This window comes from Anolis carolinensis, chromosome 3 (genome assembly GCF_035594765.1).
Source record: "Anolis carolinensis isolate JA03-04 chromosome 3, rAnoCar3.1.pri, whole genome shotgun sequence".
NCBI classification, from domain to species: Eukaryota; Metazoa; Chordata; class Lepidosauria; order Squamata; family Dactyloidae; genus Anolis; species Anolis carolinensis.
This window is the reverse complement of record NC_085843.1, coordinates 241911754-241932556: the sequence shown is the minus strand read 5'-3', so window position 1 is coordinate 241932556 and position 20803 is coordinate 241911754. Positions and strand designations below refer to the sequence as shown.

General features: G+C 40.2%; 1 protein-coding gene across 3 annotated transcripts in view; it reads right to left on the bottom strand.

The window, feature by feature from the left end:
• ky (kyphoscoliosis peptidase) overlaps positions 1-20803 on the bottom strand; it is a 74305-nt gene that overhangs the window by 29174 nt on the left and 24328 nt on the right. Inside the window, exons 1-3 of one of the 3 annotated variants that reach the window (XM_003218364.4) lie at positions 11819-12467; positions 4020-4082; positions 2058-2105 (exon numbers count right to left, since the gene is read on the bottom strand). In XM_003218364.4, the coding sequence (XP_003218412.2) occupies positions 2058-2105; positions 4020-4082; positions 11819-11960 (253 nt within the window). In that variant the 5' untranslated portion in view covers positions 11961-12467. Of the gene's footprint in view, positions 1-2057; positions 2106-4019; positions 4083-6242; positions 7028-11818; positions 12468-20803 lie in introns of those variants that run through there. The other 2 variants (XM_016992121.2, XM_008106378.3) reach the window with 2 other exon arrangements.

Genomic DNA, 20803 nt, shown 5'->3' with positions numbered 1-20803 from the left:
TGTCACCCACAGGCTCCAATTTCAAAAATTACTTGTTTACAATTATGTTTGTAATGTAACTTCTTAAAAAAATAAACGTGGCGGAAAATGCCATGAAATGGAAATGAATGAATCTTTAAAGGCCTGTCACCGAATGGGAAAAAGAATAAAGGGCAGTGGCTATGTTTAGTGATTTAGTAGCTGCCCTTTATTCCTTTGCATTTAAAAATGTTTGGGTTTGTATTTGAAAATGTTTGATTTATTGATTGTATGCCAGAGATCAGAAGATGTTGGAAATGGGGAAAGAATGGAGTGCTTAAGTGAATGCTGATTCGTGGGAAGTTTTAGGTGGGTTGCAAGCCAGCTAATGTATGACAGCTGGGCTTTCAGTTGGAGTGGAGTTTGTAGTAGCCTAAGATCTGAAAAGTGTGCAGTAGGAAAAAAGATAGTTTACAATGGATTTGAGTTACACTATGGGGGAAGTGGGAGCCCCAGCTGGCACAGCGGATTAAACTGCTGAGCTGCTGAACTTGTTGACTGAAAGGTCAGCGGTTCGAATCAGGGGAGCGGGGTGAGCCCCCACTGTTAGTCCAAGCTTCAGCCAACCTAGGAGTTTGAAAACGTGCAAATGTGAGTAGATTGATAGGTACTGCTCCAGCTGGAAGGTAACAACGCTCCATGTAGTCATGATGGCCACATGATCTTGGGGTTGTCTACGGACAATGCCGGCTCTCCAGCTTAGAAATGAAGATGAACACCAACCTCCAGAGTAGGATAAGACTAACCTTAAAAAGCATTTACCATTACCTATGCTTTTAATTTGTTTTACTATGGTTAATATTTACCATGGTTAATATTTTAATTTTGATTTTTTGTACCATAATAATTTGAATTTGTACATTGCCTTGTGTCCCAATTCTGGGGAAAGGGTGAGATATAAATAAAGATAACTATAAAAATATCTGCATATGAAGATATGTTACCTTTGTGTTAAATGGCAATAGTGTACCATCAAATGTACCACTGAATATGACTTCCCCAAGGTAACCCGATGGGTTTCCATTGCTTAGTTGGTATTTGAACCCTGTGTTTCAGAGTCATGGTCCAGCACTCAAACCACTGCACCATGCTTGCTGGCTCTCACTAACCAAGGAAGTACAGTAGAGTTTCATTTATCCAACCTCCCTTTATCCAACATTCTGTATTATCAAACACAGTCTTCCTTTTAGTAGTCAGTGTTTTTGTAGTCAATGTTTTTAATACATTGCGATGTTTTGGTGCTAAATTCGTAAATACAGTAATTACTACATAACGTTATTTTATATTGAACTACTTTTTCTGCAAAATTTGTTGTCTAATATGATGTTTTGGTGCTTCATTTGTAAAATCATAACCTAATCTGATGTTTAATAGATTTTTCCTTAATGCCGCATTATCCAACATTTTTGCTTATCCAACGTTCTGCTGGTCCGTTTATGTTGGATAAGCGAGACTCTACTGTACTACTGTCAGTTTTAGCAGAAGTAGAGATAAATACATTGGCTAAAAATCAGCATCCCTACGCACAATGGCACTGCAATTCCAATCTCATGACCCTGAATTAATTGTGGACATTATACATGAGACAAAAACCATATGGGAACACATGCATGAGTAACACCCCAATTAAATTCAAGCCATGATCTCCAGGTATGAGGTTTCCTGGGACTCCTTGGTTTCTTGAGGCCAGGCATAGGCCCTTTGTCGTGGAAATGTGCTTTATTGCACTTCAGCAACAATGCTACTATTGCAAAAAGCTGGAAAAAACATTTTTATCACAATCCATTCTGATGAGTATTTGAAACTGGCTTGGCCTGGAGGTTCCTCCCCCATCTGTTCAGCTCTCACCCAGTGAGAGAACACATTCATAGATTATTGTCATAGTGTGTCTTTTCGCTTCTGGATTTTATTTGACCTCAGAGACTGATTGTCCCCTGAAAAACCTTGGGCCTGCTGACTCCAATAATGCCCAAGCACGGTTATAGTGATTTCCCCAAAAACATTTATGATTTCAAAGTCATAAAACAGTGGAAACATACCTTGGGCTGAGCAGGAAGTAATGACTTGCTGCATCCGAACTGCAGAGCCTGGAGATGGAAAGGAAGCAGTAAAGTGACAAAGAGGTTTTGATACTCTGATGACCATATCTGTTTAGAGAAAGCAAGTTAAATAAAAACAAGTGGAATCAGAAATGCTGCCTCCATTTTATATTTTTCCTTCCTAACTGAAACAGCTGCAATACTATTTCTGTAACAATTTGGATTGTGATTTTTATTCCCAAAATTTGGGAATAAGGGAGTTGCACCTTTATTCTTTCATTGACAGTTACCAGAGAGAAGCTCTAGCATTTTAAATATGCACTTGCCTTCCTGGATACTACATATTATGACGGGCATGGCTCTAACTCATGAATGATGTTTCAGCAATGTGTGCAATTGTCCACGTGTTTGTTTTAATTCAACCCAATATGCAGGTACATCATAACTTTGGGAAATACTGTAGGAACATTGACTGCTTCACAGTGTCAGACTTCATAAATACAGTAATCCAGTGAAATTGATTTACTGACACCTCCATGTTTGCTATGAAGAAATTCATGAAATTCATTATGCAACTACAGATTATCTATACAAACCTAAGAGGTGCCAAATCCAATTGTTAAATTTTCTACACTTTGGGAACCTCAAGGTTGTACTTCTACAATTGGTCTACCTCTGTACCAAGTTTAGAAACTCCAATTAGTTCAGAACATGGCAGCCAGATTGGTTACAGGAACATCTAAGAGTGAGCATATCACACCCATACTAAAATCACTCCACTGCTTGCCCATTAGTTTCTGAACAAAATACAAAATACTGGTTATAACCTTTAAAATCCTAAATGGTTTGGGTCCAGATTACTTACAGAATTGCCTTCCCATGCACATCTGTCCCTTAGGACACTGAGGTCATCTGGGGGATGCTTACTTCAACCAGCTGGAACCCAACTGGCAACCGTCACCCATATAACCTTTTCATTGGCCACCCCATAACTGTAGAACAACGTGCCAGAAGAGCTCCGACAGCTAAAAGAACTATCAGAATTTAAGCCCATTTCTTCAAGCAGGCCTACCCAGCCAACTTTGAATTTCTATTGAACTTTGCATTCTGTTACCAATGTATGTTGATCTTTATATCATGTGTTTTGGTGTATTTTTTTATAACTGTGTGTTTGAAATACATGTTTTATTATATGTTTTTATGATATGTTTCGACTTTGTTGCACCATGCCTCAAGCTATTAGGGGAAGTGGGTAACAAATAAACTATTATTATTATTATTATTATTATTATTATTATTATTATTACACCAAAATGTCTTACCAATAATAATAATAATAATAATAACAATAATAATAATTTATATCCCACTTTTCTCCCTCATGGGACCCAAAGTGGCTTACAACATATTAAAATCACATAAACAACAATCAGAGTACATCACAATAAATATAAGCATAATACAATAAACAAATTAAGAAAGCAACTACAATATACATTCACAGTTCTTGTGGCATCGTAGCGAGACATGTTTTGCACTTTACTCCAGTCCATAAAATATGATATTTCCTGTCATTTAGTTTTATTTGCTAAATGCCTATTTAAACAGGAATCCAGGGTAATATGGCTTACATAAAATAAAGAACAGGATGACTCCAAGATAACAGAACCTTGAGAGGTGGGGAATCTTTAGATCTTGTAGTTCAACTCCTATTGACTTCACCTAGCATCTAAGCCAATTGTGAAAAAATGATGGAGCTAGTGCTCCCTCTGACATCAGTTCTTAACTCAAAATGCTGCTCATATGTAAAAACAAAACCCAAGCTTGGTGATGCTCTTAAGTTGGGACATCCTTAACTCAAGGTTCCACTGTATACACTAGTTGCTATTAAGTGGTATCAGAATGCAGTGTAAAACTTTATTTCTCACACAAAATGCCAAAATATATTAGAAAGTGACATACCATGAATGCCATTTACTTGGTATTGTTCTAGTTCATTGTTTCCATTGCCATCCCCTTGAAAGCCTATAAACAGTAAATTATAGCATGAAATTCCAAAAATCAATTTGAGCTTGCAGAAAAATAGCATATACTACCATCTCTCTAAACATTTAGCTTCAGAATGCAGGTGGCAGATTTGTACAGTTGAATGGTCCTATATAGGGTGAAATCACATACATGCTGTTTAGAAGGAAAAACTACTGAGTTCACACATTCCCAGGTAAATGCATATATGTAGGACCACAATCAAACAGACACACACATGCACGCCGCCTGCTGCATAATGTATTTGAACCATGAGGGAAAACATAGAATCATAGAATCATAGAATAGTAGAGTTGGAAGAGACCTCACGGGCCATCCAGTCCAACCCCCTGCAAGAAGCAGGAAAATCTCATTCAAAACACCCCAGACAGATGGCCATCCATCCTCTGCTTAAAAGCCTCCAAAGAAGGAGCCTCCACCACTGTCTGGGGCAGAGAGTTCCACTGCCGAACAGCCCTCACAGTCAGGAAGTTCTTCCTGATGTTCAGGTGGAATCTCCTTTCCTGTAGTTTGAAACCATTGTTCCGCATCCTAGTCTGCAGGACAGCAGCAAACAAGCTTGCTCCCTCCTCCCTATGACTTCCCCTCACATATTTGTACATGGCTATCATGTCTCCTCTCAGCCTTCTCTTCTGCAGGCCAAACATGCCCAGTTCTTTAAGCTGCTCCTCATAGGGCTTGTTCTCCAGACCCTTGATCATTTTAGTCGCCCTCCTCTGGACGCTTTCTAGCTTGTCAACATCTCCCTTCAACTGTGGTGCTCAGAATTGGACACAGTATTCCAGGTGTGGTCTAACCAAGGCAGAATAGAGGGGGAGCATGACTTCCCTGGATCTAGACACTATATCCCTATTGATGCAGGCCAAAATCCCATTGGCTTTTTTTGCCGCCGCATCGCATTGTAGGCTGATGTTTAACTTTTTGTCCAAGAGGACTCCAAGGTCTTTTTCACACCCCCATGGACTTCCTCCCATACCATACTGTAATATGGCCCCATGAATCCCTTTCAGAGCATTTGGTATGGAATACATACTTCAGCTAAAAAACCGGAGAGGAACTGAAGGAAGAAAAAAAAATGTAAGATTTCTGAAGCTAACATGAGAGATGGCTGTCCAAGATTGTTGTAGTTTTCCTTCAAGTTGCCTCTGACCTAGGTCAAACTTATAGGATTTTTCTTGGCAAGATTTATTCATGGGAGGTTGCCTTCTTTTTAATACAGTGGTTCGCAACCTTTTTTTGACCAGGGACCACTTAACCAGAGCCCACTTTGACCAGGGACTACTCTCTAATATTAGTACCACAAGGGTTACAAATCAGTTTTTGGTCAACTTTTGATTCGATTTGGTTATTTGGGATGCTGATTCAGAAAATTACATTATCAGCTCTAGTTTCTGATACAGGATGTATGCCATCCAGTAGTCACCATCTGCTCACCCTCAGAAAACCATATTTAATAACTTAGAGCTGATTTTCTCCGCATGTCTTGCAGACCTTATTTTAGGTCTCACGGCCCATCAGTGGGTCGCGGCCCACAGGCTAGAAACCATTGTTTTTAGTATGAGACAGTTTGATCTGAGCAGGATCAGACAGTGGGTTTTCATGACTGAATTTGATCTCCCAGAGTCTGAGACCAACCCTAAGATCATTACACTAAACTGGCTCTCCCATTTGAGGTACTGATGTTAAGACTACCAAGATAAAACCTAAGCAGATGGCTTAGCACCAACCATACTTCATATAATGTCTGTGAAATGCTATCTGGTTCCCACAAGTGGCTAATTCAGATATTTCATTTTGAAAATTCTTAGAAAAGTGCCAAAGATTTTACAAAGCAATCCTTGGAGGCTTCCCCTGTGATCTCTTCCAGTTCTCATTTGTCTGACTGGATCGTGTAATGTGTAACAGGTAGGAAAACAATTCCTGTTTCATTGAAAATTAGTGAACTACAGTTGTTATTACAAGAAAAAGGTAACCGTTTCAAATCATTATTGCAAAAAGTAACTATCTGAAAGAGTAAATTGCTAAAAATCAGTTATTTCCCAGCTTTGTTCTAAAATCTGTACTTTAATTTATTACTTAAGAGAGACTTTTAAAATTAAAAAAAACACATATTTCAGATGTTTTCAGGTTGTTCTGTACCTTTTCGCTCTGCATCTGCCAATTTAAATAATACACAAGACCTTCCCAAAGGAGTGAACAAACCAAAGAGCTGGCCAGAAACAGAAACAAAAACAAAAATAAAAATCTCCCCAGGGTAACATCTGAAATGTGTCAGCTCAAGGGAAAAATCACTTTCCGTGTTTGGTTCCTGACCCCACTGCTGTGACTCTTCCTTGTTTGGCAACAAACACACAGCTGAGCGTGCTTTGATTGATCCTCCCTGCTGCAGCTGACCAGCACAGAACACAGGGAGCAATGAGGGAACAGACTGCTGATAGGGCACTGGGATTGTTTGATTCTGCAAGTGAAGCAGTTTCATGACAAATAAAAGGCACAAATCAGCATAGAATGGACCATTTCTTTCATGTATTTTCTCTCTCAACTCCTATGCCTAAATCCAACCAAATCCGCAGAAGGCAAGAGATGGGGACCTGGTTTAATGAGGTAGAGTGGCACTTGGAAGCCTGAACTTGGATGGAACCCTTTTTTCACATCTATGAGCAGCCCACAATGGTGCTATTAAACATACTTTAGGGCAGAAGTGATCTGGAGTCCCTCAGCAAAATAAGCAGCAAGTCTGAGTTACTAGGAACGAATGATTTACAAGAAATGTTGCCAACTGCAATGTGTACCATTGGCAGGCTGGTGTAACAAGTATGTGATACTAAGAAATTTCAAAACAAATGCAACATTTTACAGTTACCATATATACTCGAGTATAAGCCAACCCTAATATAAGCTGAGGCACCTAATTTTACCACAAAAAACTGGGGAAACTTATTGACTCTAGTATAAGTCGAGGGTGGAAAATGCAGCAGCTACTGGTAAATTTCAAAATGAAAATAGATCCCAATGAAATTATTTTGAGGCATCAGTAGGTTAAAGGTTTTTTAATATTTACCGTATTTCAAAGAAAAACAGTAAACTAGCTCTGTAAGTGGAAAAGTAGGGTCAACAAAAACAATATAGTATTAACAATAACATAATAATAATAATAATAATAATAATAATAATAATAATAATAATAATAATAATAATAATAATAAACTTCATTTGTACCCTATCCTATCTCCCCCTGGGGACTCAGGCCAGCTTCCAACATAGTAACAAGCAAACATTCAATGCCTACATAAACAATACAGAGCTAGATATAGATCTATAATTATATATACTAATTTCACATATGCATTTCCCCCTGAAATGTTTGTAAATCCTCTCTCTATATATGTGCATTTTCTCCTGCAATATTTGCAAGCCCTATAGATTTGTCTATATCTATCTAGAAATCTCTATGTGTGTGTGCATTTCCCCCACAATATTTACAAGCCCTATATATATCTATATTCATATATATCTATCTAGACACCTCTCTGTATATAGATAATTATATCTGTATAGGATTTGCAAAGCCTTGCAAACATGTGAGGTGAAAATTCATATATAAAATAATGTATACACATCGATACAGATATACAGGTACATGGAAATCTCTGGATATCTATATGTATATAGGATTTGCAAACACTTGCAAACATATGAGGGGAAAATTCATATATAAAATTAATGTAGATAGATAGATACAAATATAAAGGTACATAGGGATTGCAAAGGCTTGCAGGGGGAAATGCTTATATATTTGTAGCAGAGATTAACAAATATTTCAGGGGAAAATGCTTTTATAAGATTAATGGGTATATATATATACACTTTTTCCTGACTTGCAAGGGCTTCTTTCCCTTTTCAAAACATTCCCTTAGTTAAGAGTGAGGGAGGCTTTGGAAAAGTAAACACTGATAAGGGAGGATAAGATGAGAGATAAATATATCATATATTGCAAGCAACTGCCTCCAGGCTCCGCTGCCGGCTTGACCTTGACCCGATTATAAGCTGGGGAAGGCTTTATTAGCTCATAAAAAGGGCTAAAAAACTCGGCTTATCTTCGAGTATATACGGTACTTTAAAATTTAATTTAAACATATTTTAATGCATTCTCAGCTATTGTGGTTACAAGTTAAAACAAATGTCTAATGTTTCAAAGAGGGGATACAGAGCTCTTTTATTTTCTGTGTTTTTATTTGTTCTGTAGATTTGTTCTTCAGCTGAATTTGTATGGAAGTCGGAACAGGTACATTTTTAAGTGTAACTCCAGCCAAAAATATACATATTCTTTAGCTTTGGATAGCATAGAGAAGGGTTAATTTATATTCTGCCTTTCTACTGGAATGGGATCAAATAAATTATTTTAAAGTACAGTACAACCTCCATATCCACAGGGATACTTTCTTGGACTTCACATAGATGAACAAAACCACAGATAACAGCAAATGCTATTAAAAGGAGGGACCTCTGGCCCAATAATATTATATTGGGGGACTAAGAAAATGCTTAGAGAGGGCATATTTTGTTGGATTTGGATAAGTGAAACCATGGGTTCTGGTGTTATAGGTATTGTAATGAAAAAGCCATGTGTTAGGAGCAATTTGCACCTCCCATTTGGGCACTGGGAATAGGAACAATATCACTTTTAAGTATGGTAATTATGTTATGTGTTTCATAATTACTTTTAAAAGTAACATTTCAAGCTCTGTTTTGAAATAGATGAGATAATACTCATAACTGCCTAAGAGCACCACATTGCCAATTTGACCATGAAATCCAGAGTACAACATCATTAGCCACAACCTTGTTGATATACTACAATATTATCAATTGCACATTTTCCTTGATCATGCAGTGATGGTGACAGAAGACAGACAGAGTCTGTCAGGTCCAAGTAACCTGTTTCTCTGATGCATTCTTTCCTTCATTGCTGCAGCATTCACAGCTTCTCCTTTACTGCTTTTGCCATCTGTGCCAATGCATTTATCTCAGCATAGAGCAGTGGTTCTCAACCTGTGTGTCTCCAGGTGTTTTGGCCTACAAACCCCAGAAATCTCAGCCAGTTTACCAGCTGTTAGGATTTCTGAGAGTTGAAGGCCAAAACATCTGGGGAACCACAGGTTGAGAACCATTGGCATAGAGCATCAACAGGAATCCACCAGATGTCTGCTCATTCCAAACTACATCTTGAAGTTAAAATTCCAAGTCTGAAGCTACTAATGAGTCCCTTCTGGGAGACAGAGCGGTATACAAATAAAATTATTATTATTATTATTATTATTATTATTATTATTATTATTGTTATTGTTATTATTGTTATGTTGTATGCTTTGTGAAAGCGTTTCTTTATTCACCAAAGTACATAGGCAAAGTCTAACTCTTTCCCTCTAAACCAGGCATGAGCAGACTTTGGCCCTCCAGGTGCTTTGGACTTCAACTCCCAAAATTCCTTAATGCATGATGCGACAGATTACGTTTACAAATGGAACTGGACACCATCAGATATGTGTTACTTAAGAGAGTACAGTGAAGTCATTTTCACTGGCCAGGACCAGAACAGAATGGAAGTCTTATGAATGTATGCTGCAATGTACCTCTCACAGTTCAGTAGGGCTCACTTCAAACCTTATATTGTGCTTCTAGGATTGCTGTGTAGATGCTTTTGTATAGGATATAGTTGTAGAATTGCTAATAATATCCTTATCTAGAATGATTTCATGGAGATCAAGTAACTTAAAAGGATGCAGGTTGAGATCTGACATGTGCATTATTTTTCAGTCACAGTGTAATCATTCAGTTTTTGTTGGCAATTAAATAATTTGTCTCTCTGTCCTTATATCACATTAGCTAAGGCTGTTTTTTTAAATTGTTAACAGCTATGTGTGGTAATCTTCATTAAGGCTGTGGTTCATGTGGAAGAGGGGAATTCTCTTTTCTCTTGCCAAAGTCAAAGAATACCATCCTTTCTCTTTGCTGTGGTTAGCCTTGGAAGGTGAGCTGCCTCTCTGTATTTAGTCCAATCCACACTATTATGTTCTCTGACCAGATACTGAGAAAAATATTTCGCAGGTACTGAGCAGACTCCATCACTACTTAATACTGCACACTATTGTGGTATTGCATGAAATCTGCAGGTTCTCCTTGGAGAACATTTGCCATAAGCCCCCAGAAATAAGTAAGAGACTTTTATGACAAACCAAGTGTAAAAAAATGCCAGTCTTAACCACTTGCTTTAACATCTTTGACAAATCTGAGGACTACATAAAACACAATGTACTTATACTTCGGGTGCTGGTTTGATTCTGGCTCAGGTATGAGAACCAGTGTGAAGTAATACTCAGACCAGGACTTGGGAGATTGAAGTTCAAATCTCTACTCAGCTTTTCAGACTGATGGAGAAATATGGACCAATCATTGTCTTTCAGACTCACCTATCTCAAAGTTTTGTTGTTCAGGTAGAAATGTGTGGAGGGGAGACAACTGTATATACTTCCCTGAATTCCTTGCAAAAAGGGTAGGCGTATATACAGGTTGAGTGTCCCTTATCCAAAATGCTTGGGACAAGAAAAGCTTTTGATTTTGGATTTCCCCCTGGTTTGGAATAATTATATTTTCATATATGTATATACATAGTGAGATATCTTGGAGATGGAACCCAAGTCTAAACATAAAATTAATTTCTGTTTCATATACATATTATACACATAACCTAAAGGTAATTTTATACAGTTTATTAAAATAATTTTGTGCACGAAACCAAGTTTGTGTACACTGAGCCATCAGAAAGCAAAGATGTCACTATCTCAATGTGGACAATTTTGGGTTTTGGAATTTTGGATAAGGGATGCTCAACTTGCACTGAATATCTAAAAATGCCTGGTTTGCTCAATTGCACAGCTAGATAGGTAATAAAATCTTGGTGTGGTGGTGACAATGTTGCTAGAGTCATGCCTTTTGCTGTATTCAATACAATGAAAGGGAGGTACTTAAGTTACTTCTATAAGTATTCACTCTGCAAAATGTGATTCATGATTTTGGATTTACTGTAGTTATAAATGGCTCTGTCCAACATTCCTTGTATTAATCACACATATACACAGACACACACAGATACAAGCACTTGTTCCCTTTGTTTATGAGGTCAGCAAACCAGGGGTTGAGTGACAGAATCTTTGTCTGTTTCAGCCAACCTGCTCACCGGCTCTCCCTGCAGACCAAGGGCATTATGAATGGGACCAGAGGTTTCTTACACTGCAAAACCTCACATTATGATAGAACAGTGGGCACAGATCACCCTTATAATAATGAGGCACTGGGTTGTGCTTCATTTCTGTGTCCTGCTGCACAGGTTTACTCCCTGGGTACCACCCAGGGATGCCTCCTCATTCTGCTTTGCATGCATCATGAAAAGGCATTCATCCTATCAAGCCTGGTAGAAGGGAAGTCAATTGAAAAGTTTTCAGAAGGAACAATGCAAAGAGTTTGTTCATGATCTATTAATTTAGTGTGTGTGTCTGATATACAAATGTGTATGTGCAAAAAACAATTGCTGTTATTTCCTTGATTTCCCCACTCTTTGTCCTGTGCCATTTAACACTTGCTCATTTGTTTAATCTGCATATACTGCCCATCCCTGCAAGATAAACTAACTACCCCATCATTACGGATTTCTTTACCTTGCCTTTGGAGTGAAGCACGGCTCTCCAGCTGTTTGTCTGTCTGCAACTTCTGCACAGTCTTCCTCTTCTCAGGCTGGACTATGAGAAGCATTTCTAGAGCTACCGGACTGGGATCATTTTTAAACTCCATAGTACCCATCAGAACATTGCTTTTCTTCCTTTCTTCTCAAAGTGCCAGTTGCTGCTTACTGCTGCTGTTGCTGCTACCACTGCCAAGTACTGAGGATATTCCCCCCACCCGCACCCTTTGACAAGCAAGTACTTCCCCCCACCCAAATTACACACATATGCATGCAAACACACACACACACACACACACAGACACAGAAAGCTTTTGGCTGACCCTACCAAAGGCACTCTTTCGAGTGTCGTGCAGAAATTGACCCTAATGAGTAGGTTACAAGTCACCTTTGAAAGGAAATCCCAGCAGGGATCCATTTCCTGAACCTGAGGAAGGGCACATATCAAAAAGAGGCACACACACAAACGCACAGAGGGGTCTAGTTTCAGAACATGTTCTCTTTGAAACCCCCTCCCTTTCTGGCTGCCCTTTCAGCATTAAGCCCTTGCCCACATGTAAATCCCGCTAACACCACTGTTGCTCTCGGAGAATTTGCTTTGTGAAGCTCATACAGCCCCTAAAAGGACTTCTCCTTGATTGCCAAACCCGATGTGGAAACCTAAAACAAGACTTGGTGTTGGGAGGGGAGTGGGGAGGAATCAATTATTGTAAGAGCAGCAAAAAGGACAGCAAGGACAGAAGGTGCACTTTGTGAATGAACATGCTTGGAACCACACTGTGTGGGTATTTGATATTAAAAATTGGTAATTATTTTTGACAAGCGGTGAGGTTGCCAAACACAATAATAACGTCTATGCATTTCGAAAACACACAGTCTGTTTCTCCCACAAGGCACCCACTTCTGCAACAATTTTCATGCATGATTCAATTTTTATTGGAGACCCTGGCAGCGAACATGTGAAATGTGGCCATGTAGCTGGTTTTCTCCAATCTCTCAATCCACAAATGGGGTTCAAGAAGAAGCATGGTTTAGCAGTTATGAGTGACCTACTTTAGTTAGGCACTGCAATGGGAAGAGTGTGCTGGCTGAATTTTTTTTTCTAAATATATCTTGGGCTTCCATTCTGTCATAGCTCGAGCTGGCAGATGAGCAATGTTTGGCTCATGGTGTCAGTGGGGATTGAAACACCTGTGAGATAAAGCTATGTAATTTCTGAACTTTTGCATCACTCAATTCAACAGTTGAATGTGAGCCCACATGATTGATCAGAGATTACCAAGGGCTTTAATGCTACTACCCTAGAGTTGTCAAATACTAGTTACTGTTGGAGTCTGCGAGAGAGAAAAAAATCCATGTGTAAAGTCTGTGTGTTTCTAGGAAACCCACAGATAGACAAAAGCTAGGTTTTTCCGTTTTGCACACCAGCAACTAGGACTCAATCTCAGATACAGCAGACACCAAATACCTCTGAATCTGGAGCTTGCATGCAACTATCATGACTAGCAGACATGGTTACACTCATCCCTCATTAGTTTCTTTAGCTTCAATTGAACCTATTTAAGGTCTGGTGTTTTTCTACACTACAAAAATATATCACTATGCTTCAATTGTAACTGCCATGACAGCATCTTCTAAAATGCTGGAGTTTGTACTTTGGGGAGGTGCCAGAATTCTCTAAGCGGCAACTGTAAATAGCCCTACCCAAACCACAAATCCCAGGATTCCATAGGGTGGAACTCTGACAGTTAAAATGGAGTAATAGCAATGTATTTATGGAGTGTGAAAAGGCCCGTTTTCATCACACCCAATGGTGTAAGTTTAAAGGTCAATTAAAGTATGTTGGATAAAGAAGTACTTATATTTACTTTAGTAGTCGCTCCTTCCATCAGAGTTAACCCTGCTATTCGGTAACTGCCTCCATGAACTATGAATCCTCCAAGTTAGCCCACTGTATTTCCTTAATCTATCCTGATGCATGCATGAGTAAATGGCCCATGATTCTGCAGTACCTGCTCACTACTTCCTTGAATTAAACAGAGGGAGAGTAGCAGGAGGACACACTTCATTGTGCTTAGCTCAGCTGTTGCTAACAGCCCTCTGATATCTTGACCTCTATGTCAACTATCAGCAACTATTCTAGCAAGTACTGTACTTAATCCCTTCTCTACACCTTTCTTCCCTTCCTTCCTTCCTTCCTTCCTTCCTTCCTTCCTTCCTTCCTTCCTTCCTTCCTTCCTTCCTTCCTTCCTTCCTTCCTTCCATTTATCCATATCATGTCTTCAATTAGATTGCAAGGATCAGGACAAGATAGTCACACAATTATCAGTTGCTTTAGATTCCTTTTTGGTCATATTTCTGTTAAAAATATTATAAATACTGTAAATAAACAATGAATAAATGCCTGTCATTTGCACTAACAATTTTGGTTACTTCTTTGTCCACTTTTAATAGTCCTAAAACTCAATATTAATTTACTTTTTGAACTTTCTAATGTGCATGTTCTCTGATCATAACATCATTATTTATCATTATCAAATTGCACATATTCACCTTGCATGAGCTGAGCATGCAATGATCTTGTTGCTGCTGTTGTTTTTAGTAACAACTGATTTTGTCCAATTTCCTAATATTTTGCTAACAATATTGTGGTCTTGTCTGGGATGAGAAGAAGTTCATGGAAATGATACCATGAGTTCCTGGGTGACATTAATTCCAGTGATGCCATTGCTTCCTTCACTCCATTCCTTTCATGCTAGTCCTTCTATCCATTTGTTTCTGTGCTCAGTCAACCTTTCCTTGTGGCTATGCTCCACCCTCCTTTATGAGACAGCACCACATCCACATTTTTTCTCTCTTTCCCCATACCTCTTTGAAGCATTTAGGAGCTCTGCACAGAGAAGCATCATGGGAGCTGCTTTTATGCCCTCTTGGGAAATGAATATCCAAGATTTGCCTCCAGCTTTCTTTTTAGAAAAGATTACGGCTATCTAGCATTGAAGATGATACCACAGTCCATAAACAAAGCGCAACAATTAATTCATGTAGTTTAAAAACACAATAACCTAGGATTCACACCCCAGGGTCCCATTAACATTTATGTCAAGTTTCAGGTACAGTGGTTCACTGTCTTGGAGCTTTTGCAGAGAGAGATAAATGGCCACACATTTTCTTTATTGCTGCTGAATATGATGCTGGCAATTTTAATTTAAAATCCTTTTTAAATACTTATTACTATGGGATTTCTTGCTGTTGCCACCCCATGCTGAAATTGCATCATTACTAGAATCTTTCATAGCTCTGAGGTATTTGTCTGCTATAGTTAACCTGAAATTTCAATAAGGATTCTAAACAGCACTTCATACATTGATATAATGCCCAGTAACATCATTCTTCATAGTCAATACTCCTCTATAATGTTATAGGTACATTCCAGGTACACTTTGGATTTCCCCAAATGTCTGAGAACACTTTTGAGCACAGATTCAAAGCATGTTTAGTTGGTTAAAATGAGAGTTCCCTTTTTAAATTTTTTAAAATTTAGGACCGGGCTGTGGCGCAGCTGGTTAGTAGCTAGCTGAAATGAATCACTACTGACCAAGAGGTCATGAGTTCGAAGCCAGCCAGGATCGGAGTAAGTTCCTGACCATTAATAGTCTAGCTTGCTGTTGACCTATGCAGGCAAAAGACAGTTGCATCTGTCAAGTAGGAATTTAGGTACCGCTTATGTGGGGAGGCTATTTTAACTAATTTACGATGCCATAAAATCTCCAGCACCATGCGGAAAATGAGGAAGTACTCCATCAAGGACTCGGTGTCACAGTGGATGAAGCAGCAGCTCCCCCTGTGGCCGGAATTGAGCATACTCTCATGAAGTCAGAAGCTGGAATGTTAAATTGCCTGTGTCTTTCTATATGTGGTTGACTATATATTGTTTGTCTAATGGCATTTAATCTTTGTCATGTATATGTGCATTGTGATCTGCCCTGAGTCCCCTTTGGGGTAAGAAAGGCAGAATATAAACACTGTAAATAAATAAATAAACCCCAAAGCACTGATTACAGAGAAGTTGAATACTGATTTGGAATGAATTTAGGATAGTGTTGTGTGGTGATAAGCAATCCATTTGTGTCTGAGGAGGTTGTAGCTTGTCTTACAAGCTTTGTGTGATAATGTTCTTTATCTTAAAACTTCATAAGGACGGATAGATTTTCAAATAGAGAGCACTTTTAAATAGGTGTGTTCTGAAAACCTTTCAGGAGGAATGTCCTTTGTAAAGCAGGACAAAAGGGCTATCTGTTGAGGAGTTACTGTGAATTACCTCTCAATTAGCCCTTGAAGAGTCTTATTTGATTGCCCGAGTACCAATTTCCATTCCCACAGGGTTATAGAAGGAGGTTTAATTTAAAATCTGGTTCCATTATTTTATTTTTCTGTAATGAGAAATAACACAACATCACTATTTTAAAACACCGAAGGAGAACAGGTGTGTAATTACAGCCTTTCTCCTCCTGCAGAAAAAGAAACTGACTTTGGACAAGTAAGAGGCGATAGTCAAGGGACAATTAAAATGCTATGAATCAGTGATTGCTCAGTCATGAAGCAATAAAGCAGGCAGGACTTGAGAAAATTCCTTCTGTTGGATGCACATCTTAATGCAGTTTAGAGGTTGAATGTGTCAAAGAGGAAGAGAATAACACTGTCAAGAGATTAGACTCTATCAAGATTCGAGATTTCTCCTTGGATCACCAAGTGGAATGCTCAAAGTGGAGATACCAGACCAAAACATACATTCATCTGCTTCAAGAAGTAATGGCTGAATCTGTAGAAAATACCTGATAGTTCCAGTGGTGAGAGTCCAGGGAAGCTTTAGAAGGGAAGCTACTAGGGAACAATATTAGGGGAGGTGACACTAATATTAGAAGATCTCATGATTGTTATGGCACTATAAATAATACTTGCTAGTACAGCGTTTCTCAACCTGGGGGTCTGGACCCCTGGGGGGGGGGTCGCAAGGGGGGTTCAGAAGGGTTGTCAAAAACCAGTATTTTCTGTTGGTCATGGGGGTTCTGTTTGGGAAGTTTGGCCCAATTTTATTGTTGGTGAGATTCAAGGGACTCTTTGATTGTAGGTGAACTATACATCCTAGCAACTACAACTCCCAAATGTCAAGGTCTATTTTCCCTAAACTCCACAAAGTGTTCACATTTGGGCATATTAAGTATTTGTGCCAAGTTTGGTCCAGATCCATCATTGTTTGAATCCACAGTTCTCTCTGAATGTAGGTGAACTACACCTCCAAAACTCAAGGTCAATGCCCAACAAACCTTTCCAGTATTTCCTGTTGATCATGGGAGTTCTGTGTGCCATGTTTGGTTCAATTCCATCATTGGTGGAGTTCAGAATTCTCTTTGATTGCAGGTGAACTATAAATGCCAGCAACTACAACTCCCAAATGACAAAATCAATCCCCCCAACCCCACCAGTATTCAAATTTGGGTGTATTGCATATTTGTGCCAAATTTGGTCCAGTAAATGAAAATACATCCTGCATATCATATATTTACTTTAAGATTCATTATAGTAGTAAAATGACAGTTATGAAGTAGAAACAAAAACAATTGTATGGCTGGGGGTCACCACAACATGAGAAACTGTTAGGTTTTACAATGTACTGAGTCATGCACTGCTAATGGGCTTCTATTGGGAATCATTTGGGGAATGTGTTTGGGCCTACTCCAGGTGATTGTCAATGATGCAATCCTGAGTTTGAGTTGGGTTAATTAGTTGGTAACCAATCAATGATTACTATGAGTAATTGTATTGTATATAAGGAACCATGTTCAGCGTATTTCTTCCCCCTTTCCTTTCCTTTCGATGTTGTGACGTCTATATGCAATTAAACCTACTACTACTTGGACAAGATACTACGTTCTGTGGTGAGTCTCTAATATCATCTAGACTGGGGGAAAGACAGTAGTAAAAACTGACAATGGCCGGGCATGTGCTCAAGAGTCTACTATGGAAGCAGACTGAAAGTACTGAGCAGATGTAAGCTACTGGAAGGCGCTGAGACTCTGCAAGTATAAAGTTAAGTCATAACATTATGTATTATGGGGTCACGGCATTAGGAAGGTTGAGAACCACTGTGCTGGTACCAGGGGCGGTTCAACTGTTAGGCAGACTACGCAGTTGCGGTAGGCGCCATGAGTCTTAAGGGTGTAGCCTGCCTCTCTCCCCCTCCCTGGTTCCCCCGCCCTCCGTGGGCGCGGCCTGGCCTGCCTCCGCAAGCGCGCCTTGGAAGCGAGGGTCCGGGTGCCTGCCGGAGTCAGAGGAGGCGGGAATGGCAGCGCCCCCTCTCACATCCCCACCCCCTTGTCAGGGAAGGAGGGTGCAAGAAGGTGGAGGGAAGACCCTGGGGCCACTGCCGGGCATGTGCGGAACCCCAGAAACATGGCGGAGGAGGCAGAGGTGGCTTGGATCCTGGCGCAGGAGGGCGCGAGAAGGCGGAGGGAAGCCCCCAGGGCCGCTGCCGGACATGCACAGCACCCCAGGAACATGGCAGAGGCGGCTTGAATCCCGGCGCAGTTGCCACCCTGCCACCACCGCAACAGCCTTCACACCTTGAGGTGAGAGCGGGAGGAACTGCTCGGCGCCAATGAGCGTGGTCTCATCCTTCCTGCTGGGGAGAGGGAGGAGAACCAGGCGAGGAGGCTTCTTCCTCCTCCTCCTCTTCCCCTTTCTTGGGGAAAGCGTGGGTAGTGGAAAGAGAAGTGGTGCATTAGGGAAGGCAGGCAGGAAGAAGGGCAGGCAGCTGTTTCTCCCTCTCTCGCTCTCTGTAGGTGTCTCTTGATGTCTCCATGAGGGAAGAAACCGCCGTTCTTTCCCCCTCCTGCCTTGTCCTCCTCCCCACCTCTGTGCCCACCTTTCCTGCCATCAAAAGGGAGAGGAAGGGGGATCGCATTCCTTTTTGGGGAGAGGCTGCTGCTCGCCGGGGGCTTTCTCTTCATGCAGCTCTCCTTTCCTTCCTCTAAAAAAACAACTTTCTTCTTTCTATATGGCTGTGTGCCATATAACCCAGAATATGGAGTCCTCGTGGACAACAAGTTAAACATGAGCCTACAATGTGATGCGGCAGCTAAAAAAGCCAATGGGATTTTGGCCTGCATCAATAGGGGAATAACGTCTAGATCCAGGGAAGTCATGCTCCCCCTCTATTCTGCCTTGGTCAGACCACACCTGGAATACTGTGTCCAGTTTTGGGCACCGCAGATGAAGGGAGATGCTGACAAGCTGGAAAGCGTCCAGAGGAGGGCGACTAAAATGATTAAGGGTCTGGAGAACAAGCCCTATGAGGAGAGGCTTAAAGAGCTGGGCATGTTTAGCCTGCAGAAGAGAAGGCTGAGAGGAGACATGATAGCCATGTACAAATATGTGAGGGGAAGTCATAGGGAGGAGGGAGCAAGCTTATTTTCTGCTGCCCTGCAGACTAGGACACGGAACAATGGCTTCAAACTACAGGAAAGGAGATTCCACCTGAACATCAGGAAGAACTTCCTCACTGTGAGGGCTGTTCGGCAGTGGAACTCTCTCCCCGGGGCCGTGGTGGAGGCTCCTTCTTTGGAGGCTTTTAAGCAGAGGCTGGATGGCCATCTGTCGGGGGTGCTTTGAATGCGATTTCCTGCTTCTTAGCGGGGGGTTGGACTAGATGGCCCTTGAGGTCTCTTCCAACTCTACTATTCTATGATTCTATGATTCTATGATTCTATCAAGGCAGAATAACCCACAATATCTGCTTTGAACTGGGTTATCTGAGTCCACACTACCATATAATCCAGTTCAAAGCAGATAATGTGGATTATCTGCCTTAATATTCTGAGTTATATGGCTGTGTGGAAGTACCCTTAGGGCTCTTCCACATAGCCATATAACCCAGAATATCAAGGCAGAAATTCTCACAATATCTGCTTTGAACTGGGTTATCTGAGTCCACACTGCCCTATATCCCAGTTCAATGTTTGATGCTAAATTCGCAAATATAGTAATTCCTACATAACATTACCATATATTAAACTGCTATTTCTGTTGATTTGTTGTAAAACATGATGTTTTGGTGCTTAATTTGTAAAATCATAATGTAATTTGATGTTTAATAGGCTTTTCCTTAATTCCTCCTTATTATCCAACATTTTCACTTATCCAATGCTTTTATTTTTCAGTGATTGGTTTGGGGAGGGGGCGCCAAAATTCTGTTTGCTTACACTTGAAAATTACCTAGGGCCAACCCTGGCTAGTACAATGCTGTGCCAGAAAAAGTAATGGTGATGGTAAGTTGTTTCTGAATATGTTGAAAACTCTAGGAAGATAACTATTCAAAATGAAGGAAGAGATTGTGATGGAAGGTGAGACTTATAGGTTGAAAGGCATGAGAAAAGAAAAGAAAATCAGCTTCTCTGAAATTTCCCCATTCCCATTTAGCCAAACTTTCACTGACTTATGCAACAGTCAACTAGCCTTCTAGTTGCATTCTCCCTCCTGGTATATTTACTAATCTTTTAAAAAAAGTTTTTTAAGACTAAAGAAAAAGTCCTCCTGCCCTCAAGTGCCACTGTAAGGACTACTCAGATATCATCTGTCCTGCTCTGAGGGAAAAAAGAGAAAAAAGGGACACAACTGCTGCTTTCATCTAGCCCTCAGCACTGGCCTCCTCCTTCCTCCAACCTCCACTGCAAGGGCTACTCTGATTATCCTCATTCTTGCCCCGAGGAAATGAGAGAAGAAGCAGACAGTGTATGATGGTATTCCTTCCTCCTTGCTCCCATCCCTTGACTTTTGTGCTTTTTCAGTTGTAAGCCTGAGGGCAAGGACGGTCTTAGTATAGATTTTTGTAAACTGCTCTGGGAGACCTTTTTGTTTTTCTTTTTTTTTTCCAGAGGTAAAAATCTTTAAATAACTAAATAAG